The sequence below is a fragment of the Ambystoma mexicanum genome, chromosome 6p, assembly GCF_040938575.1.
Source record: "Ambystoma mexicanum isolate Mex_15411 chromosome 6p, UKY_AmexF1_1, whole genome shotgun sequence".
NCBI classification, from domain to species: domain Eukaryota; kingdom Metazoa; phylum Chordata; class Amphibia; order Caudata; family Ambystomatidae; genus Ambystoma; species Ambystoma mexicanum.
In genome coordinates this window covers 474098965-474125474 of record NC_090935.1, presented here as the reverse complement: position 1 = coordinate 474125474, position 26510 = coordinate 474098965, and the positions used below count along the sequence as shown (strand labels likewise).

The window sequence follows — 26510 nt, the reverse complement described above, 5'->3', positions numbered from 1 at the left end:
GAATTCTTGGGGAGGATCCAGGTTAGAGGTTTTAGGATGTTGTCCGTATAATAGGAAGAAGGGAGTCTTCCCGGTTCCAGAATGAGTCGAATTGTTATAGGCGTATTCAGCGATCCAAAGAATGTCCTTCCAAGGGTTTTCAGTTTGTTGGAGCATGCAACGTAGATATTGCTCGAGAGTTTGATTTGTCCTCTCGGTTTGTCCGTCAGTTTGGGGATGGTGACTGGTAGAAAGTCTCACATCAATTTGGGCTAAACGACAGCAACTTCGCCAAAAGTGGGAGATGAATTGACTTCCCCTATCGGAGACCAAAACCGAGGGGAAACCGTGTAACGGAACGATGTTTTCTAAGAATTCTCGGGCTAATACTGAAGCTGAAGGTAGGCCCTTCAGGGGAATGAAGTGAGCCATCTTGGAGAATAGATCCACGACTACTAAAATGGTATTATACCCTGAGCATGGAGGTAAGTCCGTGATGAAATCCATGGACAGGGTATGCCATGGACAGGGAGGGATGTCTAGTGGGTGTAAGAGACCGGCTGGTTTCTCCTTCTGACTCTTATTCTGGGCACACACACCGCAGGAGATTACAAAGTCTCTAATGTCCTTCTTCCATGATGGCTACCAGAAATGTCTTTTGACCTTTTCCATGGTTTTGGTTATGCCAGGGTGACCCTCCATTAGTGAATCGTGATAACAGGAGATTACCTGTTTTTGTATTTTCTCACTGGGCAAGTACAATCGTCCTCGGAAATATGGTAGGTCTCGATCCACTGAGAATTCTTTTCCTTTTAATTGCCAGTCCTGTAAGTCGACCGGAGTTAAAAGTGATTTGACTGCAGTCTTAATGTCTTCAAAGGATTGAGCGCTGACCAAGCCCAAAATCCTTTGTTCTGGGATTATGGGTATTGGTTCTGGATTGGTCAAATGTTCATCTATTCCCATCCGGGAGAGGGCATCTGCTTTTCCATTTTTACTGCCTGGTCGATAAGTAATTATAAAGTCAAACTCAGCCAAAAACAGAGCCCAGCGAATCTGCCTGGAAGACTGAGCTTTGGCTGTCTTCAGATACTGTAAATTGCGGTGATCAGTCATTACGGCGACTGTGTGTCTGGCTCCCAAAAGATAATGCCGCCAGGCTTTAAAGGCCGATCTGATAGCTAAAAGTTCCTTGTCTGTAATTGAATAGTTGATCTCGGGAGCCGAGAATTTGCGGGACCAAAAGGCTACAGGATGTAATTGGTGTGTGACCGGATCCCTTTGTGATAAAACTGCCCCCATAGCAAGACTAGAAGCATCTGTTTCTACGATGTAGGGGAGTTCTGGGCGAGGATGTTTTAGAACAGGTGCAGAAATGAATTTAGTCTTTAAGTCCTGAAAAGCTTATTTTTATATATAGCTGCTCACTCTGGAGTGATTGGCCCAGGTGGTGAGCCTTCCCGCTCACCACTTAGCATGTGTTGATTGACAGCTAGGCTGCTTGTTCTGCCTCGGTAGACCACTCAAAACGTTTGTTTTTCTTTAACAGAGCGGTGATGGGCTGGACTATTCGAGAGAATTCAGGGATGAATCTGCGGTAAAAGTTAGCAAAGCCTAACATGCTTTGGACTCCTTTTACAGAGGTTGGTGAAGGCCACTTGATGATTGCATCGACTTTCTTTGAATCCATATGGACTCCGTTAGGTGACAATATGAATCCCAGGAACTCAACTTCAGTTACGTTGAAAACGCATTTTTCGAGCTTAGCAAAAAGGTTATGTTGACGTAATCACTCAAGGACCTCTCTAACGTGTTTCCGATGTTCTTCTTCAGATGATGAATAGACGAGGATGTCATCAATGTAGACAACAACACACACATCAATGAGTTCTCTAAGGACATCATTCATAAAATACTGGAAGGCGGCAGGAGCGTTGCAAAGTCCAAAGGGCATAACTTGATATTCAAACAGCCCATACTTGGTGCGGAAGGCCGTCTTCCATTCATCGCCCTCTTTTATTCATACCAAATGGTAGGCTCCTCTGAGATCCAACTTTGTATATATACATGCGTCTTTGACTTGGTCCAGAAGTTCAGGGATCAAAGGTAATGGGTATCTGTTTTTAACGGTGATTTGATTCAGGGCGCGGTAATCTATACAAGTCCTAAGATCTCCTTCCTTTTTCGGAACGAAGAACAAAGCCGAGGAAGCTGGAGATTTTGAAGGACGGATAAACCCGTTAGCTAGGTACTGGTCCAGATATTGTCTGAGGTGAAGATTCTCTGGCTCGGTGAGGGCATAAATCCTACTGCAAGGAGGAGTTGTTCTGGGTATCAGATCTATTTGACAGTCGTAAAACCTATGAGGAGGCAGGGTGTTAGCTTGGTCCTTCCGAAAGACGTCTTGGAATTCCTGGTATTCGGGAGGTAATTTGGGAACCTCAGAAGAGGTTGCCGCCAGTGAAACATCAGGCCGAGGATAACAAGTGGTAAAACATTCTGGAAACTGAACCGTCTTTGCTCGCCAATCGATCTGAGGATTGTGCTTCTCTAACCAAGGGATTCCCAGAATGATCTGGAACTGAGGGGCCTTGATCACATCGAACACTATTTTCTCCCGGTGTCCATCTTGGCTCACTAACGTCACTTCTTGGGTGGCGTGCGTTACTGGTCCGGAGGCAATCTCTGTGCCATCCACTGTAGTAATGACGTCTTTTTCTGCCTTAGGGACAAGGGGTAGATTCATCCTTGATACCAGTTCACGGTCCACATAATTACCGATTGCTCCGCTGTCGATGTAAGCTTCAATTGCATGCAAACGATCCGGACGTTCAGGACTAATGAGGACCATAGGCACCACGAAATGCGAGGTCACGGGACAGATTTTAACGCTCGGCAAGAGGACCTCTACACTTGTCGGGCTAGGTCATTTCCCTGCTTAGAATTTGTGGTACAGGTATCTGCGGCTTCTACAGCCTTCTTAGCTGGTTTCACTGGACAGTCTCGAAGAAAGTGCCCCTGGAAGGCCTGGAAATCATGCAGAACCGGATCATCCTGAGTGACTAAAGGGATTGACCAATCTGCGGCGCTGCCACTGAGATAAGAAAGCACGAAAGCCACCTTGGTCTGATCTGTTGGGAAGGCAGCTGGTCGACATGAGAAGTGTAGGCGGCACTGGTTAATGAATACTGCAAATTTCTTTGGGTCACCAGAAAAGCATTCGGGCGGAGCCAAGGGCACATTGCCGGGTAGATTGATTTGCACAGGATTTAAGGATGATGCAGAAGGATAACTTCCTCCTGGAGCGGGCAAAGGTGTCTGTCCTGCCTGCGTTTGTAGCAATTGCCTAGCGAGGTCCTCTGTTCGTTCCTTGGAAATTATCAGCTCTCTTCTTAGAGAGTGTGTTTCCTGACGAGCTGCATGTACTTCTGCTCTTAGTTCCCCAAGCAACTGGGCTAATTGATCAGTGTCTGAGGTTTCCATTGCGCCTGGGTAGGAGTTTTGCGGTGGGCTTCGCGTTCTGTAACGCTCACCTGATTCCCACGGAGGCGCTGGTCTTGGCAGGAAGGTGTCTGTGACCCGAAAAGTGATGTGCAGGACTCGATTTGCTTCTGGGGCCGAACCTCTTCGCACTGTGTGTCGAACTCGAAGAGTGAGATTTCTGCAGGTGAAAGAATATGGGGGTTAATGATCTGGGTTGTTGAATGTCCCTCTCTCTCTCTCTCTCTCTCTCTTCTTAGCTTCTCCGTAGAGCCCCCAGGTCAACGTGCTCACCTTAGATAGGTGAATGCTGGACTCTCCATCTGCGTCTGTTGCAGGGTGCCGTTGCCAGTTCCTTCACTTGTGAAACATAGGCCTCTTGACATCAGAGGATCGCTACCGTCGTTAACTGCACGAGCGGTGAGTTTCTGGACACCTTTTTAGTCCTTTTAGTCTTTAGGTGCGTGGGCACGTTAATATAGAACAGGACTCTGTATAATGCTTTTTCCTATTTGTCTTGCAGGGCTCTTGAGATAAGAGATGGTGTGAAGAAAGCCGAAGTTGGAGCCAAAGCCTTGGAATGAAGCGCTTGGAAATGCGTAAGTAAATGCAAGCGCTCTAACTGTCTCTTTTCTCTTGCAGCTGTGAGTTCGTGCTGAAGAGATGCTGGAAAACGCCGGAGTATTTGCAGGCATTCTACTGTGGCGAGCACGATGGACGTGAGTAAATACCTGTCTAATGTCTCTTCGTTTGTCTTTCAGATGCTGGGTTGCAGCGTTGAAGAAATCCGGAATTCGCGGAGTGCCGGTAAGTAATAATAATGCTTTTGTCTTCACAGGCGGAGGTGCAGCGTGAAGAAATGTTCGCTGCCAATGGATCAGGTGAGGAAAGCGCTGCGTGTAAAGGTTGCAGTGCTAACCTGTTGTTTCTTGTCTTTGCAGGTGCTGCTGAATACTGGATACAGGAGTGGTAAGTATTGTTCTTGCAGGTTCAGGATCGGAAGGAAGAAAGGCTGGAACAGACTCAGTGAGCGTTCTGCTGCAGATGCAGAATAACGCGAAGCACGTTTGTTCAATCGGGTGTGGTTTAAATAGCCTTGGAGTGATGAGGCGTCTTCCTCCACGGCCCCGCCTAGGTAAGAAAAGAGTTCCAGTTCCAGTTCCAGAAGAGTTCCCGTGTTGTATCCAGGGAGTGGAGCTTGCCCCACCCAGGTAAGAAAGTAGTTCCTGTTCACAGAGGATTCCTATGTGGCTGGTAAGTAAGCAGCATGGTCTGCTGCAGGTAAGTCCACCCAAGCATCTTCATACATATTATGAGCCCAGCGCTTCCAGTGCCGGGACTGATGGCTTTGATGAGCCTGGTACCACCGGCGCCAGGACAAGGTCCAAAAGGTCCCAGTGGGGACCGGCTGGTGCCTAAGATAACGGTTAGGGGCCTGCTTCCAAGGACGTTGGGCTGTTCCTGACTCCTTGGAAGCAGTGATCATGACAGAACCCCCCTTGCTCTTCCAACTAGGTTAAAAACTGATGCCCACAATGTAGCTAGCGAAGACATTAGGTGATGAGATGCATGATTACCTAACAACAATGACTGCAAGTATTTCTATCATGTCTCAACAGGTCAAAAATGGAAGGGAGGGGTCAAAGAGAAGCTACAAAGACGATTGAGACCGGTATTCTCTCAGACAGCCCTTTAAGATAAGTAGCGATACCCTGGTGATGAATGGGGATGCAGATTGTATTCATACATCAATAATCAAGACAACACAAATAGTTTGGCAAAGTTTGTCTGTTTTAATGTCAAGCATCTAAAGCAGGGAGTACAACGAACATCAGCAATCGCTCTATCCTCTGACTCTACTAAAAAACTGGGCTCTTATACCCATAACTGGTCATCATTGAAATTTTGACCTGCGTCATTACCAACGTCATTCTACGTAGCAAACTACAAAAACCTAACGGAGGGTGTGATTGGATCTAAGTGTATTTCTAAGTATAGGCTCTATATCTGTATAGAGCAGTGGAGGAAGGTGATGGGATACTTAACATCAGGTGGGGCAACTAAGCCCTCCCCTCACAATGGCCACTATGAACGTCACTAGAAGTATGACGTTCCATTGGCTACACAAACTATAGGACCCTTAATTACGCAGTCCCCTACAATTGGTTAACTCCTAAACCCCATCAGTACTTTTCCACCTACGTCTAGCAGCACGCAGACTGAACAACCAGGTGTGGGTGAGCTCGTCTTAACACCAGCTTCCCACCAATTAGCATATCATCCATAATCACCTCAATGGTCCAGTGTCAATTAGTGTTTGAAGTTTGGCCTTGAATCTGTACTGTGGTCTGAGAATGATTTTTAGGGAGTGTGGGCACCAGCCAGCCTTTGTGCGTAGGTGTGACCATCTTGCACGTCCAACTTCCCTCAACCACGTGACTGAACACCATGAAATCGAGCTTTTTTGTGTATTTGATTTTATTCTCCAATAGTCCTCTGACGTCTTTTGCTTTTGCTTGACCTTTCTGAACAGGAGCTTCTGTTATTTCATGTTAATTGTATCCAATGTCAGCCAACTCAAGTTTAATAAGACCTTGGCTTTCTTGGCTCAGTCAACTCCTTAGCTGAGCTTTTATTCAGTTTAATTCAATTGCTTTTCTTAACAGCGACACTGAAATGAGGCCTTCTTGCTTTGTTCAGTACTGCTTATATGCATAAGTGGAAACATCCATCTTTTCTAAGTCCATATGCATCTACAGAGGTTTATATATATATATTTTGGCGCTTGCCGCGGTCTAATCTATTCAAAAGCATGTGGCTAGCTTCATGATTGTGTTGCGTTTCATTGCATCTGTACACGTTTAAACTAACTATCTTCAGGTCGGTGGCATAAGTGTCTTCACCTTGATCGCAAGATGTCACTTATCCTTGATACTTTCTTGATGGTTTATAAATCGTCTGCATCCTCTGGTCTGTTTATCTCTTCTATGGATGTCAATTCGATTTTGTATGATGTCACCATTCATCTTTGCCTTTTAGCTTCTCTGCTTCTTCATGAATCTCAATCAAATGGCCATCATATTGTCTTGTATGCAGGTATGGTATTCTTAATGGGTACTTTACCTCCCATATTATCTTAGGTGTAGGTACTCTTATGGGTACTGCACAGAGTCCACACTCTTCTCTTTGTTGGTCTAATTGTTCTGTGTATGCCACATACTTTGGTTCATACTTCTCAGGTAATGTAGGCGGGGCAGTTGGAGTGGGGGTACTTGGCTCCTACTGTACACGATCAACCCATTGAAGTAGAGGTTTTGTAAAAACAGTCAAGCTTACACCCAGGAGACCAGGTGCTGTTATGCAAATTCGTATGCACATGGAGCACTCCTCGATTTGAAGGCCCATACAAGGTGGAGGTAGTCACACCTACCACAGCCAAGCTAAAGGGACCAAAAGCCCGGGTTATTTTGCACAATAACAGGCCATATAAAGGAGAAACCTCGACCCCTCCTGCATCTACCCACAGTGAAGCAAGAGAAGAAGTTCTGCATATGCAGACTCGGTCTATGGCCAAGAGTAAAAATCAGGAAAGTGAAGAACACTGCAGTACCCTAGACTAAAGGAACATTTTACAAGGAGTAAACAGGCTTGCTGTTATCCTGGAACCTTTTAAAGACTACACATTGAAGACCCAGAGCGGAAAGAATAAAAGCACATTTCATCTTTATTTCATCTTTGTTACCTATTGCAATAACACTTCACAAAAATATTTGGGGAAAGTGTTTGATTTTACAGAGGGTGCATTTTTTGGGTAATGTCGCCCCCTGGTGACCAACTGTATCACAGGACACCGTGAGAAGGACATAGATTGACTAGGGATAGGGAATCTGAAGTATTAGAAGAAAACTCGACAATCCTTGTGGAAAACTGTCTATGAACTAGAGGTCACTTTACGAGGCTATCGCCATGGCAAAAAAATTACATCTTGAGTGCATTATTTTCTATTTTTCTTTCTAAATAATATTATTTTGTTCAACACAAACACTGTACACATTCTTGCTACTTACTATGCATGTTCCCTTTTCGTTGCCAGCACACAGCATGTCTTCTGTTATTTTGGGTGTATTGTTATAATGATTTTCGTCATTGCAGATTCTTCTGCTCATGATGGTGACGTCCACGTCCATTAGTACGTCTGAGTTTTTGGTCCGATAGAGGTCTGTTGTTCCCCAGCCCACTGCTTGACACTTTGTCCCTGCTTTAACATCATCTCCTGCACCAAGACATGGAAATGCAGACACGGCTGGGCTGTTCTTCATATCCCCCTTCAGCTGTAAAGGAAATGATTGGTGTAAAATGTATGCATTGCATTGTTCCGGTTACTTGAGCCAATGGCAGCTGTAATGTATATGTATAAAACACAATATGATCAAACTTCAAGTCACTAATCAACACATTTCCAGTCCTGAGATGACATTTTACAAAATCATTGTCAATAGGATATTTAACCCAATTTTTCACAAACCTCATATAGCACACATTTTAATAAAAGGAAGACGGGGGTATCATAATTTCACAGAACGGCCTGCTCAGGCCCTACAGTCTTGTGTGGTCAATACACTGATTACTGTTAAATCGGTCAATAGTTTGACCTGCTATTCTAGTCCTTAGAAGCTGGAGAAATCCGGAATGATAAACGGGAATGAAAAGCCATGATTTTGTTGCTGACTTTTCTAAAGTAGTGGACATGGCCCCAAGGTACATCCGATCGCTGTACAAGTAAAACAATTTAAAAAAAAACCCACAAGTGAGGCGTCAGTGTGAAATAACATTAACATGCAATTGCCTGTTCGCTCCTGTCATAGATATGTGTGGGCCCAAACTACATTACACAGATTTGCAATAGACAGATAATACATTTTCTATTGCCCTATACGTAGATGTGCCTAAGGGCTACATATTTTTGGTCTTGATATCATTATGTGCTCTCTGCTTTATTATTTTTTCCAAATAGTTTTAATTCGTTTTTTATAATGCATAACAATACAAATGATATGCATTCCCTATGCAATGCGCATCAGTAAAAAGGTCCTTGTGCAAACAGTTATATAATAGGAATTTAGTGTCATCAAGCTTCTTCCATTCTCAAGGCGATACACTCTCACAAACGTAGTGACTCCTGGTACTGTGCAGGATAATTTCTTCGTAGCCATTGTTTGTTAAGAACAATCAAAGAAGATGGTGTGTCCTTTTAACCAAAGAAAACTAGAATAGGTGCACATTCCCACAGGAGCAATTTGCACCTGCACCACGTCACAAAATAAGTGGTCTGATAATTCACACAACGTTATGTGACAGGGCCTGCACCCAGGTGCTGTCATGGGAGGGAGGGAGGACCCTGATACCCTTCCAGGGCTGCCCGGGTGACTGGTCATTGACCCCCTCCCAACCCCTTCCTACCTGAGACGGCACCAGTGCCGCAACAGGACACCAAATAGGCCAGGACACGTAAGCTGGCCCGGCACAGCAGCAGCCCGCAGACAGCCGGAAGAGCCGGAGCCAAAGGGAAGGGGCACATCCATGGACACAGACGGCCAAGGACCCAGAAATGGAAGAAGGGGATGCAGCCATCAATAGAAGGGTGACATGGCCAGACGAGGCTAGGGAGGGCAAAGCGCAATCGAGTGGAGAGCCCCGGAGACAGCCCGAGTCTGCCGCACCGGTAGATGAATGACAGTGCAGGAGGCAGTGGGTGCTGTTGTGACGTGAAACGGGACTGGACTACCTTAAGGTAAGAGCCACCTTAAGGAAAGAGGAAGGTTGTTAAGGACATGGGGAAAGGCGGGTGGAAGAGGAGGGGCTACTAGAGCCCGGGAACACAATCTGGAGAGGAACAATAAAGAAGGTTCATTACGACAGCGGCTCCAGTAAGATCATTGAACGTGCAGTCTGATAGAGTGCGAAGATCAGGTCACCTCCATTACCAATACACCAGAAGACCAAACATGTGGCGTGCCTCCCTGTGAAGAAATATTAAACAATGCTAGCTGGAGCCTATGCTTCAAAAGAAAACCCACTATACCACGAGGGATTTTTATATTAACAAAAATCAGTCAAGAAGGCCTTCAGAACAGCGAACAACAGTTCCCTATGTGCCTCCATCTTGCTCATGCTACAGACTCATTGAGAAGGGGGCAGGGCTTACACACCCTTCAGATGCCTCGCCTAGGCCTTCCACACGCCCTAATGCCAGGTAGGTAATTAGCATGGGTAAGTTGGCCAATTCTGGGTGTGAGAGAGTTATTTACAGAGTACCTTTGGGATGATTTATGTGTGGGTTAGCTGGGTGCAGACAAGCATTGGAAAAAGGACATCTCATCCGAGAGACCATAGGAGGAGCGTGTAGAAGCCGTATGGAGGTTATTGGACAGAGGGGTCTGTGGAGTGGTTGTGCATGGGTGTGACGAGTGAAGGAGATAGAGGAAGAACAGGAGTAGAGGAGCGGTTTTAGTGGCTGTAAGTGGAGGAAGTGGTAGCAGTAGTGGGAGTTGTGGGACTGAGAATTGGTAGTGGTGAGCTGTAGTTTTAGTGGCAGTAGTAGTGGGTAATAGTGAGAGGAGAAAGAGGGGAATGGTAGTAGTAGTATGAGGAAAGCGGTAGTAGTGGTCATAGCAGCAGATAGGTTGTAGAAATGGTAGAGTTATTATAGAGTTGGTAGTAGTAAGAAACATTAGTAGAGTAGGAGTAGTGGAAGGTGTGGAGGGGTTGTAGTAGTGGAGCCGAAGTAGTGGTAAGGAGGTGAAGAAGTGGGGACGAGAGAAGAGAGGTAACAATGGAGAGAGTAGTAGGGTGTTAGTTGGAGGTAGTGGTAGTAACAGGTGGAAGAAAAGAGAAAGGAGGCAGAGGATGAAAGAAAAGTAACATCGAAGGATGGAGGTAGGAAGCCGGAGTGTAACATCGGAGGGATAGCAGCGTGGTGGGGAGTTGAACATCGTAGAACACTAGTATAGAAGAGGATAAGGTGAAATTGTGGTGTGTGCTGAGGTGTCTTTATTTGGGTGGAAGAAGGCACAGTTGCTGAAATCCCGTAGAACACTAAGTGGGGCTTGGAGAGGGAAAGCTAGAAGGCCGTTAGGGAGCCAACCAGCCAATGACTCAGGGAAACCATCCATAGCACTAGTCATAAAACAGTCAGTAGGTGTCATGGAGCCATAGAAGTAACCCCTGTTACAGTTGCTGGTGCTAGGGAGGGGGAAAACAGAGGGAACTAGAGAGAGAGGGACGGCTCTATTGTCAGTATTCCACAAACTCTATTATTTTGATTACAACCAAGTCCCTTTTACCTGTAAGAATCCCGAATAAACATCCTTGAGATGTTTGATGTTTTTGGACCCTGTGATTTTGGTGACAGCCCGTCGCACTTCCTTGCACTCTGGATGAGATGCAAATTGTGCATGATACAAAACGTGCACAAGTCTAATTTTTCACACAATTACAATTCATGAGCAGGTAATATTACTCTTGAATATCCCTGCAATAACCCTGAATAGAATCCCTACCCGTTGCTAACTATACATATTTTTAAAAGATTGTGTATTACCCTTGAATCAAGTTAAAATCCTAACTTATTCCACATAGGAAGTTTGTCACCTTAGGACAAAAGGCACAGCAATACATTGTTTGGTCCTTTTTTGTGAACACCACAGTTTCAATGAGCTGCCCTCTGAATGTGTCTCAATCCCTCGTCTGTCTTTGCTGACGTTGGCCATTCCTGCCATCCTTTCCATGCAAATTGGATGCATCCAGGGTGATGGCAAGATTACTGCCAGTAATTTTCATTTCTCCTAGACCTACTGTTCCTCATCAAAGTACTTCCCTGCTGGGCTGCAGACTCCATAACAGAACCCATTCACAATTATTGTAGTCCCACTCCTCCACTCCTCATGACCTCCATCTTACCTCCATATTACTCACAATCCAACAGTTATTTCCACCACTTGGACCATGGGCCCCTTGTAGCACAGGGCAGACACAGTGAGAAGTCAGTACTGTCACGAAGAAGAGTAAGACTAGGAGTAATGTAGATTCATGTGAGGAGTAAGAAATGGGAGGCGGACAAAAAGTTGCAATAGTCTCATTGTCAGACATTTTTCATTAAAGATAAATGGGTTGGATAAACGCCTCGGTAGCCCTATCCTGAAGATGAGTTCCCTGCCTAGGAAACTGAAACTAAAGATCAGCCTGTGTCAAGTCATTAGACACTTAGAAGCCGTCCTTGTGTCCAAAAGATTCTAATCTAACCCTCACACTAGACACAAACAAGTAAGGGTGGGGGGGTAAGGAAATGTCTCTGATTTATGTTTAGTAAAACGTGTTTGTAATCAAAATATAAAGATAAATCCAACGGAAATGCTTTTCCATGGAGAAATCCTTGAATCCAAAGGGTGGTTCCCCTCCCCGGAATATTTTTGTAGGATGGCAACAGTGTTTCTTTTGAACAACAGTTTCTTGGCATCCCAAAAGTATTTATTTGTCCAACAGTTCCTTTGGTTCAGGAAGTTATTGTTCAAACAATACATTCCATGACATCCAACACTTCCTTGGTTTCTTTGTGCTGGATTCACAAAGTTACTCAATTCACAAAGTTCTCATTTACAAAGTTACTGGCTTCACAAAGTCCTTATCATATATTAATTTCCAAAACAAGCTTTCTTCAACTTCTCTTGTACTTTGGTAGATTGCCTGTTGTACTCATTTACGAGGAATCCTCTTGTGAGCTTTTCAGATCTCCTGGTATACTCCACTGCCAGGTATCTGGTCACAGTGCTAAAGATCTTTGTACAACTCAAAGTGCCGGGTTTGTCTACCTAGCAGGACTTCTTTCATGTGCTTCTCACTTTCCCTGGTATACTTCCCAGCCATGTATTTTGTAACATGGTTAAACTTTCCTCAACAACTTTGGTGGAACTCCTGGTATACGTCTCTGCCAGTAATCCGTGTATGGGTTTTTCAGATCCCCGGTATACTTCTCTGCCAGGTATCTTGCCACAATGTTAGAGATTTTATACAACTTTGTTGGATTGCCTAGCATACTCCCCTGCCAGGAATCCTTCTCTGGAGTCCTGCAGATCTCCTGGTATACTTCCCTGCCAGGTATCTTTCCCCAAATGTCAACTGCCTGGTATATTCCATTTACCAGGACTTCATATTAGTTTCACTGTCCTTTTCATGGATCTATGTGATTACTCCAACCCTTTACTGTGACCACCGAAAATGCCAACCTTTTTTATTTTGACCCCCTTTTTACCCCATATATATGCAGTCGGAGACCCCCTGCAGCCCCTTCTTCATCCATTATATACTGTACCCATTCCCCCAAATATATATGGGGTAGAAAGGGGGTCAAAATACAAAACAAAGTGAGCATGTTCGGGGGTCACAGTAAACGGGGCAGTAATTGCATAATCCCCTTTTCACTATGCCACAGCTGTATCAACTTTTTTGTGTTTCAATAGGTTTACTTAGGGTAACACTTGCTCCAGATTTCCCCTACATTGACATCTCATGCAAAGCTATTTGTTCTGGTTTTGTTGCGGCATTTTATCTTGTCGGTATTCAAATATTCTTCCTTTTGGCATGGCTTTAACATTGAGTTTTCGCTATATTTTAACCGCCTTTTGAGCATTGTCCATAATAGCAGTGTCACATAATTAATTAATTTGATTGCATGCCTGTTGGTACGCCCCGGGATCCCCAATGGCTCTGGGTAAACTCACCGGTAGTTCGCAGCATCTCCAACTCATGGCATGCCTCTGCAGTGAATCTTCGTCCCTGGAACAGCTTCTTACATGATGTGGATCTTTCTCCAGCATGTCCTGCCGCTCTGTGTTCACTTGCCGGCTTTCCTCTGTGACTTGGACCAGAGAATGCTACTTCTCAGCACGTCCATACCTCTAGGATATCTGATGCGGTCCTCAGAACTTACACTGTCCTTCAGGTGTGGCTGCTGCATCTTTCCTTATTTCACACCACACCGGTATGTGTGACTCGTGTTCATGAGCTGTGGCGTGGATGTGCCTGTTCTCTCTCTCTTGACTTTCTCCAGCACAATCCTCTCCCGTTCTGCTGCGTTGAGTGCCAATGCCATTTTTAAAGATGCCGTGCACTTCAGGTTCAGCCAAACAACTAGTCTGCGCATTAGGTTCCAGGTTCGTCTGAATCTGCAGCAACTCCTCCCTCCTCTTCTTCGTCTCAGTACTTGAGGCTTTATGGGAGCTGAAGTCAATAGATGTTGGATTTCTAAAATAATGTTGTTCAAATGTTTTATGTAGAGAAACATCAGAAACAGGAGATTGTATATATGTTTTGTGAATGTTTGAGGTATAAATGGAATTCTTTCTAGAATGACATTAAGGGTGGGGTTCCCGTTTTTTACAACAGGGGATTTGTGGGATGACAACAAGAACTTGGGTATTCGAAGGTCCTCTTCAGGTGGAAGGGGAGAATACAGTGTCTCAGCTTATGGAGTCATCTCCTCCCATTTCATCCTCCCTCATATGACCACCACCAGAGTCAGGATCACGTAGAAGCTGGCCACATGGGATGAGGTCATTACCAGGGGATCAGTGATGACTCCACGGGATTAATCACATTCACTATAAGTGATTTAATCATTACCTCAATGTGCCTCTTCCTCGTCCTAGTAATCACTATGAGGTATATTAATGCTTCCACGAATGGGCCTATGACAAACCACTCAGACCACTTTGAATGCTCCATCATCATTCATTACACCATCCTTACATTTTGACATGACAGCGCCATGCCATGGTTGAGCGCAACTTTCACTGAGCGAGGCCTCCCACCTTCAGCATAGGCCATTGTGGTGGCAGATCTAATCTAGCCGCTGATTGTAGGCACAGACACGTTCCAACCAGCCCCTGTGCCCCTAAATGTAATAGAGACTTTCTGACTCTCTGAACAATTCTGTCCTCTTCACATTTTCAGTGCGGTTCTCTTTACATCCAGACAGTGCCAAGCCTCATCCACAGCAACATGATTCTGATAGAATGTAGGTAATCAATATCTTCATCACCTTAGGCATCATATTGAACCTTGAGGAATGAGTGATCTTTGTCATCCTGTGTACACTTTTCCTGATGTACTTGGTGCCAACAAGTACCTCCTCACATTCTATGCCACTTGCAACTGTAGTTATTGTGATCTTGGATGGTGGTCCAGGTCCACACCTTGAGGAGTTCGGACCTCGTCAGTCACTGCTGAAGCTTCTGTCTCAAGAACTCTGAGATTGGGATCAAATGTTGGAAAGCTAGAAACCATGTTCTTTGAATGTCTCAAATGTAGCATCACCCAAGCAACCACAAACACACACAAGGCCATGAGTGCCTCGAGCTGCAGAAATGTTTGAGCTGAAATTGATTCCTTCTTGATCATTGCTCTTAAGACCCTCTCAAGATGATGAGCCCTGTCCTCTAGAAGAAAGCCACTCCCCTTCCTTTTCCCAAAGTGGGTCCCAATGAATGTCAAAGACTGGGATGGTACAAGATGCACTTTTTTCCAAATTCATCAGAAAGCCCCACTTCACTGCAACTGACAGGTCCTAATGATGTAACCCTGGGGGATTGTCCTGGATGCTGACCTAACCAACACATCACCTAGGTAGGGAAACAACTGTTTGCCATCCAAATGAAGTAATGACACCAGATGACCAAGGTTTTTATGAAGACTCTGGGCACTGTCCCTAGCCCAAAGGGGGAAACCAGAGATGGAAATGGCCCTTCCCCAATGCAAACCTGAGGAATTTCTGGTGAGGGGACCTGATCGGAACATGACAATAAGCATACTTTAAGTCTATAGGAGCCATCCAATCTCCTGTAGTATGTAAAGTTTCCATCTTAAAGGAAGACCTGATGATATACTGATTCAGTCTGAACAACTTTTTATCCTTTGGAACCAACATTATGATAGAATAATAGTCCTGGCCGCTTGTCACCTGGGGCATTAATGCGTCCTCATGAAGAACCTTGCAGATTCCTAGGTGGAAGGGACTCCTCTTGGCTCTGCCCTCTGGAAGAGGGGTCAACGCGGTGTTGAGGAGGACGGTCTGGACGTGTGTCCATCCGTCAAAGCCTGTCTCCATCTTTTGTCCTTGTGATATTTTATGTACCTTATCCTCTAAGGTATCACCAAAAACGTACCTCTCTCTACTTGCTTTTGAATCTCCCCAATGATTGCAACACAGTCCCCTTCTTCTTCAATGTCTTTGTTGAGTCTCTTGAACTCATTCAGCACAGCAACTACAGTATAAAAGCCATCAGTATTCGCTCTTATCACCAAAAAAGCCCCTTTGTAGTATCTTGTAAAAGATTAATCAGCCTTTTTCTCCACAGGGTCGCTTACTGCTGCTTCCCCAGCTAACATTGAGGACCTCCCCATAACAGTAGATATGATAGAATCCACCTCTACCGATTCTGGAAATTACCTCTCTTCCCCTTTAAGGGTTCATCAACAAAACAATTGGTGAATGTCTCCTTTTATGGAGACTCAGACCTCATAGATAAGTACTGGGACGATGAAGAGTGGTGTGGAGGCAATGCCCCCTTCCTGTCATGCCAGAATTGATGTCAGACGACATTTTCTTACCTTCTCTATGGTATTCTGCAACCCATCTCAGGATGTCTGATCGTTTGGGTTTATATGGGATAAGAAAGTATTTGCTGGACCTAATGGGTATTAAAGAATTGGGCTGGAGTTAAGTGGATTTTTTTTACCCGAACTTCAGATGGATTTCTATTAGAAGTTCGGTACACCTTGTGCATTCACCAAGTTGCATGCTCTATGAAGTATTCTAGTGACTCTGCTCCAAATTCTTTAAGGCATTAAAAGTAGCCGAGGGTTACTGTGCAGCAGTGCAGTGCACTGGTGAACACATTTTCCCATATTCTCGTAGTGATGTCAAGAAGTGATTCCTTCTAAATCGAGATAAGCACCTTTTTTGTGGTGTTTTTTGTTAATCACTGCTCAAGCAAGTCATTGCGCATGTGGTGAGTACGTGCTTCTCTGGGCTCTGGAGCATGAAGGAAGGAGAGATGGTCAATTTTTCAAGACAGAATGTTTCTTTGGGCTAAATCTATGTTCAGATGGGGGTGGAACTTTTTCGTTCTTCAAAATGTGTCAGGGCACTTTTATATGAAAATTGTTGTTTTTACTATTTTTATAATGCCTGTTTGGCCAAATTCCCCCACAGATAACATTGCCACCTTAGTTTCTAAGCACAGCCTCCAACGCCCAGAAATTACCAACCGTGCCGCAACAGTGTCAAAGAATACAGTTATGGTTCCAGACTATTACAAGTGGCGATCACTTCAAGAACTTGTACAGCATGTCCAATAGAATATCCTTCATAACATTGCAAAAGCACCCCTCTGCAGGTGGCAAAGGGCTCCACAGAGGTTACCTAGATTACAAACTTGAGTTGAGGTACCTTAATCTAAACAGAGAAACTCAAGCGAATAAAGTTGAGGAGAAAAATTGCCACTTGCACAGAATCACCATTTACCACAATTGTCAAAATGCCTAAAAGCGTGGTAGCCTCAATTAGTGTGTCCCCATGACTGAGTGCAACAATTAGTGATCTCCCTGAAATGGATACGCCTAACGGTGAAATAAAGAAGGCTAATTTATGTAGTATATCAGTGTCTTACACAAACATTTGGTGTGGCCTTATTGATTTCCTGGGAGGGAATTAAGTTAAATGCTCTGCACCTTGTAAAAATTCATCTACCTAAACCAACTATGCGGCTGAACCAGAGCTACAGGGTCTCTCAATCTGCATTTTTTCATGGTTAAGTTAGCATGGGCTAATCCATTAATTAATCCATTCATTCATGCATCCATTTGGTATAAACTCTGTTTAGCACTATAGTTTATTTTGTCCTATCATAGATCAATATTTGCTGAGAGCCATGTAGAAAGATATATTTAGCTTGTTATTTTTTAAAGCCCCTATTGTAGTGTTTCGAAGCGCTATTGTGGTCTGTTTTTGTCCATTATGAATTCAACTTTTGCTGAGCGTGAAAGAGAAATGTGTTCGCAGCTGAACACAGTGTAATAGATGTAATCATAATAATTTGTCCCTTGGCAAACTGTCAGCTAGCCTTCACTATGACAATATCCTTGACTGAATGTTTTCGTTCTGCAGAGTTCTTCTGTCTAATGCGAGAGAGAAACAATGTTAGCACAATATAATTTACTGTTCTTAGAATATTATAGAAGAACATGTCACTGGGTCCCAGTACAGTACACAGCTATGTTGAAATGTATGCATGTATGTATGCATGTACGTATGCACATACGTAGGAAATTCTTTTACTATGGACTGCTTTGTAATGCAATGTGATGTACGCAGATGCCACTACGTATAAAACAGTGGATTTCTGTTCTGTTTGGTAGGTTCAGTAGAGAGTGCGAGTTAGAGAGTGAGAGTCAGTAGGTGTAGCAAGCTAGAGTAGAGTGCTGGAGAGAGGGGGCTGGTGAGCTCCTTTGCTAGAGGGCCCATTGCTGGGTGATTTCAATACTAGATTGGCTCTCATTGCTAGATCACTGCTGATTTCTGCTACCATGGATAATAAACATGCATTCATTTGAAAAAACCCATTTCTGTGTCTGTGTGTTGTCTCATTTTATTTCAATAGTATTTATTTTTAGAATTCACAAATGGCACCCAACGCGGGGCCCTTCCAATGATGATCGAGGACAGTATTTGGGACTCGAGTACCAGAGGATCCTTGCTTGCCAAGTAGGACAAAGGTTCCTTGCAGCAGTTGTTATTCCTGATCCATTTGTTGTCCAAGATCATCTCCGGTGAGGGTTTGAACCGTATTGCAGCCGTGATGCTGTTTGCATCTTTTGAATGAAGATCACCAGGCACAGAAATCGTGTTCAAGTTTGATGGGAGATAGCGTTGACTCTCTTTGATATTAGGTGAGCATGCTCCAAGTTTTTGTTTGAAAAATATATGCGTATATTTTGCCAGGCAAAAGAAAGTTTTATTTTTAAATGCCTGAAGTTAGAAAAACTCACACGTGTTGTGAAGATCTGTTGAGAAAACACACAGGGTTAGAGAATGAAATAATCACTCCGTACCTTAGTGAACTAAGAGCAATACGGGGGAGATTGAGGACTATGTTGGACAATTGGGATGTGTTCCCAGAATCAGTTCACTAGTCAGTTCAAAAGAATGAGGAGATATGGGTTACCCAGGAAAAGAAGTTACCTAGGGCAGACTCAGTTGTGATAGATACCATGTCACAAAAATGTTCCATTGACAGCTCAATGGTTCCAGATATTGCCCTGTCAGCAGGGCAACAGAAAGTTTCTGTTGGGTTTGCATGTACACCAGAAATATGCCTTGTGTTCAGTACCCATTACCGTCGGTCCCTTTACAGATAAATGCCACTTGCTAACATCCCATTGTGGAGAGAACCTATTGGGATTGACTGTGTTCAGAGATTTGTACACAGTGATTCATTGAAGCTCTGATGGTGTATACTTAACTGTGTCCCAGCAGAGAAATGTTTCTACACAGTATTTAGCATTGCCTTCTGATTTGGTGAGGAAAGGTGAAATTGGGGAAATATATGACAGCAATTGTAACAGCACCATTTTGCAAGCTTTTAGAAAGGGTGACAATGTTTTGCTCTACCATTTTGCAATTTATTTAAAGGAAAAATTGATCATGAATTCTGCACAAGGAACATGCATTTCTGTGATTTATGCCTTGACCAGTACTAAAATACCACAAGGATACACAGAGAGTACTAGCATTTACAGTAGAGTGCTTAGGTAGATAGATTACAGTTTCCACAATATTGCACATTGTTACTAGTTGCAGAAGACTGTTGTGAAGTATGCCAGAAGGGCACTATTAGTTTACTGAAGGATCTTGCATATGCAAGTCACAAAGTTTCTTTGAATGCGTACCAGTCTTGTCAACCTGAGGTCGGCTATTTAGGGTACCTCTTGTTGAAGGAGGGTATGAGCATTGCTGCAGAGAGAGTACATGTTGCATCAGCATTGACATGGGATGCTCACTGTCAGAACGCTTTTGTCACACTGAGAACAGTTTTGTGTTGTGCTCCAATTTTGTAGATTTCAAATAATGTCAACAAGTTTGTTGTGTTTGCATATGTAAAAGATGGATGTCCATGGGGATATTTTTCCTTTACTTTGGGTCCTGTTGGCTATGTGCTACCTGAATGTCTTAGAGCAGTAGCTACAGCAGGTACATCATGCAAAGAAAGTTAGGCATGTTTGACACACCTTTGTCACTTCCTGAACTAGCACACATTGAATTGGAATGGCCTGACACTGAGGTCCTAGCATTGCTGTCTCTGAAAGAGACTAGAACAGTTTTCACCCTGAATGAAATTGTGAAGGGCAGTGTTTATGCAGTATAATGAAGAATGAATGGCGTTGCCTTGTTTGAAAACAGTTTACTGATATATGCCATCCCTGATACTGCACTTTTTTCTTTTGGTTTCTTGGGATACATCTGATGCGGGAAGACTGGCCAACTGATCCAGACTGGCCTACTGATCGGGATACAGAACTGGCCTAACATCTGAACATCTGTGTAAGCGATGTTGCCGAGTACAGCTGCTCTGTGGAATGCTTTGAGACCCAGCACGATAACCGCTTTGCTTTGAGAAGTTCACAGAATGAAGCTTCTGGCTGAATCCCAGGCTGACAGAGGCTGCCTCGCGAAAATGCCTGCTAAGTGAGATTTTTACAGTCCCAGTACAGTCCACACAGCCCTGCAGATAACGTGCGTATGTGCCCTTTTACGCATGTTATTATGGCAAATACGGGGATTTCATTTTCTACTGCGTACTGCGTACGCTTTGATTTATTCATTAAAAAAAACATACTTTCCACCACTAGAGGGCACTGTAGCGTTTCTTTTGTCAACAGCATAGCCTTTCTTACACATGATGGTGAATTTCCAACTGAAAGACCAAATCTGTGACATGTAAGCGAGCAACACAATGCAGCATGCACCCTTTTAAAATGTGGTCATACCCATAACGTCTTATAGCTTGATATGCTAAAAAGTAAAGTTTGCTTTGATGTCCTTAGTTGAATATTCTTTAATAATCATACATAACACGCTGGAAGTTTGTGACTAATCTCCAAACCTAAGTGAGTTTATGGCACAACTTATTTTTTGGGGTGTTTTAAAGCGCCGAAAATGCTGTGGGTAAATCCAGGATGTTTTGCCTTTTGCATCTTCTAGTTTTCCATGCAGGATGTGGAAAATAAAGGTACAGTGATATTATTTTGGCACAAAATGCTGATATAAGGATTTACATGTTATGATGCTTTACTATGCAAGTAAACTCTATAGGACAGTATTATTGTAGGACTTGACACCCAAAACTAAAAGTTTTATTCCAAGTAAAGCACGGAAGAAGGTGGCCATGCCCAAATTGAAAGAGCGGGTTAAAATCCCAGCTTCGCTGTTTAGCGTAAGTGTGTGATGCTGGGAAAATAATGTAATCTCACCCTGACTTCAATTGCAAAAAATTGGAGTGCTTATAAGTTTACACCCTTACAAAAGGACAGTTTTAATAAGTGTAGGGACATTGGTGTATACTGGTGCTCCTCTGCTAGTGGCTCCAATACTGCTACATAGAATTGCATTATTGCTGCACTGGTCCTCCCCCATTCTTGTAACACTGGATTTGACAGGCAGACATAGTGTCACCAGTCAATGCACCAGAGATACTAGTATAGAAGACTGTGATAGAGCCAACATTACATTTTCTCCCTTGTTGTTCCCAGCCACTGAAGGTGCTTGGGCCATCCAGAATACTGCCCCACACTCTGCAATGCGCTGTTATGCTAGGGTATTGAGTCTTTCATTGCACACCATCTGCCATTTTCACACTTTCTAGGACCTTCAGGTTCTGCAAGAAGTGGGTGTTTCAAACTCAAAGGAGAGAGCAGTTAACTGATTGTAACTTTGAAGCTGCACTAGAATATTCTTATTACAATTAGTAATAAAGTTAGATGCCCCTACACAAGTAAGTTTGCCATTCCTACACAGTCTCTGAAGTTAGTGCCTCTCCCAACATTTGAAGGGTTAGCCCCAGCCTACATTTCTGCCTAGGTGCACCCCTGGATGTGCGCACTTGCATTTTGATAGGCAGGGAGGTGAGGGAAGTCTTTCCCCCAAACTGGCAGTGTTAAAGTTTTACTGTGTGTGCTCAGAAAAATGTTCTTGAACAAACGCAGTAAAACTTGAACGCTGTTACTTTCAAGAAAGTCTTCCATCACCTCTCTGCATATTGCGCTTTAAAATATACTATTCAATAGTTGTTCCCCAAAGCAGACCATGGGATGAGTCAGTTAGAACAGTGGGGCAGAGCCTCCAAGTTTTCCCTGCCCATTTTCTGAAGTGGCCCCTCCCATCCCTACTTAATTCTCCCCTCCTCCCCCCCGAAATCTAGGTTTTGTTGTGCCCCTGCATGGGAGAGAGGTCAGGTAGGTCGGCTTACTCTCACAAGCCAACAGCCACCCCCACATCTCCCTTCAAAGTACTGAAATAAAGGGACGGGAGCCAACACATCCGCGATTATTCCTTTACTTGCTGCCTGTTGTAACCCTGCTCTGTAATGTATAATTTATAAAGTTATGCTGGCTTTAGTAAGACGTGCGCTTGCTGTTGGGCTATTCCATGAGGGATGGGCCATTACCCCATGCAGGGATGAATGGTATTAGCCTGAACTGAATATATTTGCCAATAGCACATGCAGGGAGGCCATGTGCCGCTGGCGCATGCAGAAAAGAGATGCTCAGTTAGCATGTGCAGAGAGGAGATGTGCTGCTGCATGTGTACGGAGGCTATGCCAATAACAGGGGAGTATGTGTTCTTACATAGCACTTTTTGCCAAATTCCTTCAGCTTCTAGGCACTGTGGTAACGGTTATTATCCCATTTTGAATGGTACTTGATTTATTACAGCACAACACAGCAGAATGCCACGGGAGCACTGTTGGGCATTGTGGTGGGGGCTGACGAGGACATGTTCGAGTCAGGCTGAATAAGGAAAGGGGAGGGGGAAAATCGGGTACATTTGGCCCCAGTACATTTTGTCAATTTCCAGCACTGATAGTAATTTGTGTGAATGTTCATTCTTCATTATTGAATTTCTTATAAGAAAGAAGCGACTCCTCTGAGGTCTTCCCTCTGCACCACACCCATCAAGGCTGCATCACGTAATTGGAACTTGGGAAGTGCAGGCCACCCTCCTGCCCAGTAGCTTTCCACCCTTTCTTTGGACCTGCCGTTAAGACTGGCAGAGAGGAGATGTGCTGTTATAGCATGGGCAGAGGAGATGCTACGTTAGCACTCACAGAGAAGAAATGTCCCCATAGTACATACTTAGTTAAGATGTGTCATTTGCACGTGCCATGGAACAGAAGGGCAATTAGCATGCAGAGCCGAGATGTGCCGTTAGCATGCAGAGCCGAGATGTGCCATTAGCATGTGCATAGACAATATGTTGAGTTTGCACATGCTAACTGCACAGGATGTGCAGTTAGTACGTGCAGGGATGGGATGTGCAGTTAGTATGTGCAGGGATGGGATGTGCAGTTAGCACGTGCAGGGAGGATACGTCCCATTAGTATGTGCGTCGAAGGCATGTCGTTAGCATGCACATCTCTGTGCACATGCACGCAGTTATCACACATGTACAGAGAGTTGAACCACTAGTATGTGTGCAGAGAAGATGCACCATTAGCAGACGAGAAGAGATGTGCCAATAGCATGCGCAGAGAAGAGATTGGAGGTCATTATGGGTAGAGATATGTCCTGTCAACGTGTACAAATATCAGGCTTGCTAAACAGAACATGTTCTATCAATACGTGAAAACAATGTCTCCCATTAGCATATGCATAGAGATGTGCTGTTAGCATGCGCACAGTGTAAAGGTGCAATTTACACATGCAAATAACACACATTCGCTCTTCAAATGCTAACAGCACATCTCTGAAAAAAAGTAGATGTGCCTTTACAATGTGCACAGAGTACGTGGCATACTCGTTAGCATGTGTCAAGAGGAGATGTGTAGCTAGCATGTTCAGGGAGGATATATGCCATTATCAAGTGGAGTGATGTGCTGTTACTATGTGCCCAGACGGGATGTGCCGTTTGCATGTGGAGTGAAGGGCTCTGCACAAGCCAGACAACTTTGATCTACAACTTTGATCTACAACGGTTTGGTCTATGGGTCTGTTTTTACGTATGCATTGGGTGTATGTGTTGGATAAGTTTCACTCTCTTGCAGAGGAGAAAACTCATTTTTACTCTCTTGATATTAGATTTACTCTCTAATTTGAAAAATAATGCGTAACATACTCCCACCTCAAAATCTTATATGGAGCACTGAGTACACAGCTATGTTCAAATGTATGCATGTTTGTATCCACGTACATAGGAAATGCTGGTGCTATGGACTGCTTTCTACACATGTAATGTAATGTACGCAAATGCCACTATGTATAAAACAGTGGATTGTTCTGTTCGTTAGGTTCAGTAGAGAGTGAGAGTCAGTAGGTGTGGCAAGTTAGAGTAGAGTGCTGGAGGGAGGGGGCTGGTGAGCTCTTTTGCTAGAGGCCCATTTCTGGGTGACTTCATTAATAGATTGGCTCTCATTGCTAGATTACAGCTGATTTCTGCTACCATGCATAATAAACATGCATTAGTTTGAAAATACCCATTTCTTTGTGTGATCTCATTTTGTTTCGATAGTATTTATTTTTAGAATTCACAGGACAACCTAGGTTCCATGAAAATCAAGCCCAGGAGCATGGTATCCCAGACCTTTTCTCAGCCACCATCATGAACCCTTCCACACAAGTGGTCTCTCCTGAACTTTTTTATTTTATTTTTGATTCCCATCTGTGTAGGTGGTTACCATGGTAACGACCTGAACGGGGCGTATTCTGTGTGGTAGCGATTTATGCGTTTTTGCTTTCGCCATATATGGCTTTCACACTAAATTACTTTCTTGGTTCCCAAGCCTATAACCCATTAGTCACCACACGCAACTACTTACAACCTTGATTATGCCCGTGCCTCAGTTATTCCCATAATGTAGGAACATCTGTGTTTGTTGCCTAGTAACGGAACGCAGTAGACAGAACAATCCACGCGTCACCTTGGGAACTAGTAAACAAATAGTCCCAAGATGGCGCCCGCCCGCGTTACTCTTTACGGATCCAGCCAACGCAAATGACTCAGTAAGTTTGTCACGTTCGCATTATGCTTTGTTATAATGATTTTTCACTACATGAGGTCTTACTACCATTGAGTTTGTGCTGATTGATGATAATCGATCGTATGAATCCTCAAATTAAAATACGCTCATATTTTTCGGTTTTACAACATTATGCCTTGTCATGATGGCTTTACATTATATGGGGTCTAAATACTACGGAGTTTGTGTTGATTGACGATAGTTGATTGTATGAATCTTTAAATCAGACACCAACGTAGGGCACTGCTATGCCTGCTTTAGTGGGCCGCGTGCATTTGATTTATTCTGACAAGCTAAGAATTGGAAAGCGTATACTTTATACCTTGTAATACAACATTTGTACTACGCATTTTAATATGACATTGACAATAGGTTTGACTAATGTTGCCCTTTCTTAATTATTATAATAACAGTTTGGAAGTCTATTTGAACAAACCCAAAAACATTTTTTGAGATGAATAGCTTAACTCCCCAAGAGGGTAAGCTTCACAGTATGTGACATGGTTTAAACAAATGGAATCGATTTAGAATTATGAATATTAATGAGATACCTTTCTCTTGTCTTGTGTTTTCGATTGTATGTCTTCTCTCCCTTCCCTCTCTCCTTAAATCTTGGTTTGTATTGGATATTATTTACCTTTTTACTTTTATTTTTTCATTCATGGAACTACTCTTTGGAATAATTTAACATTTTGTTCTTCACGAATCCCTTTGTATCCTTCCCATTGCCAATCCCTATTTCTCTGTCTGGTGCACAATTCAACCGTGCTTTTTGACTCAAGCCATGAATATGCAATAATTTCAATGATGCTTTTGATTTTTACTTTTTGTGAACTGTATTTGTGCAATGATTGGCATGATATGGGATACCTATATTATCTTAACTTTGATGGTGTAATATATATACATACATACAAACATTTCATTATATTTTTATGATTTCATAAGGAATGCACTAAGCCCTGTTTTGAAAAAGGCTGTTGTAGGGCCGAAACACGTGTCACACTAAGGCCCATTTTGCTAATAAATATATTTTCTGCACTCTATTGGGTGCTGTGTCCTGGATTTTTCTCTTTTCTTTGGATTGTATATGACAGGTTTCCCGGCTTTCTGTCCATCCAGTGACCTGCAACCTCACTTGAACCTATTATTGAAATTGAAGGGACCCACTGTCCCTCTGACTACAATTTTGGAACCAATTGGAAAGACCTGCACAATCTTATTGGATTTTCGAGTCGCCAACTAGACGAGCTGTACCCATAAGCCTGGGGTTTACCTGAAGACCATTTTAAATGTCCCCTTCATAGGGACGATTCTAGAGAAGGTTATAACCCATCAACAACCGGCCTATAGTGAATTCCACTTCTTGTGCATGATCGCAATCAGGCTTCAGCCAACTAGAGGTACAGAAACAGCACGGTTGTACATGCAAGATTAAGTCCGGAAATCATTAGACAGCCAGTCACCAGCAGCCACATCTTGCTACACCTCCCTGCAGCCTTTGCCACCACATCCACTATAATAGAGGGCATTACTCTCATCCATCTAACAGGGAATGGCAAGTCAGATCCGGCCTCTTCCTAGTGCACCCTACTACCCCCACCTGTCGTATGGTAATGAGACTTATAGAGCACAAGCACACACCTTGTAGAAGGCATCACAGTGCTCTTCAAGGCTCTCTATAACAGAGTCACACCCATAACCACA

General features: G+C 43.6%; 1 protein-coding gene across 2 annotated transcripts in view; it reads right to left on the bottom strand.

Annotated features, from left to right (window-relative positions):
- Window positions 1-26510, bottom strand: part of LOC138511534 (granzyme A-like) — a 235246-nt gene that overhangs the window by 82451 nt on the left and 126285 nt on the right. For both annotated transcript variants that reach the window (XM_069627272.1, XM_069627273.1), the window contains exon 4: window positions 7527-7790. In XM_069627272.1, the coding sequence (XP_069483373.1) occupies window positions 7527-7790 (264 nt within the window). The remainder of the gene's footprint in view (window positions 1-7526; window positions 7791-26510) is intronic.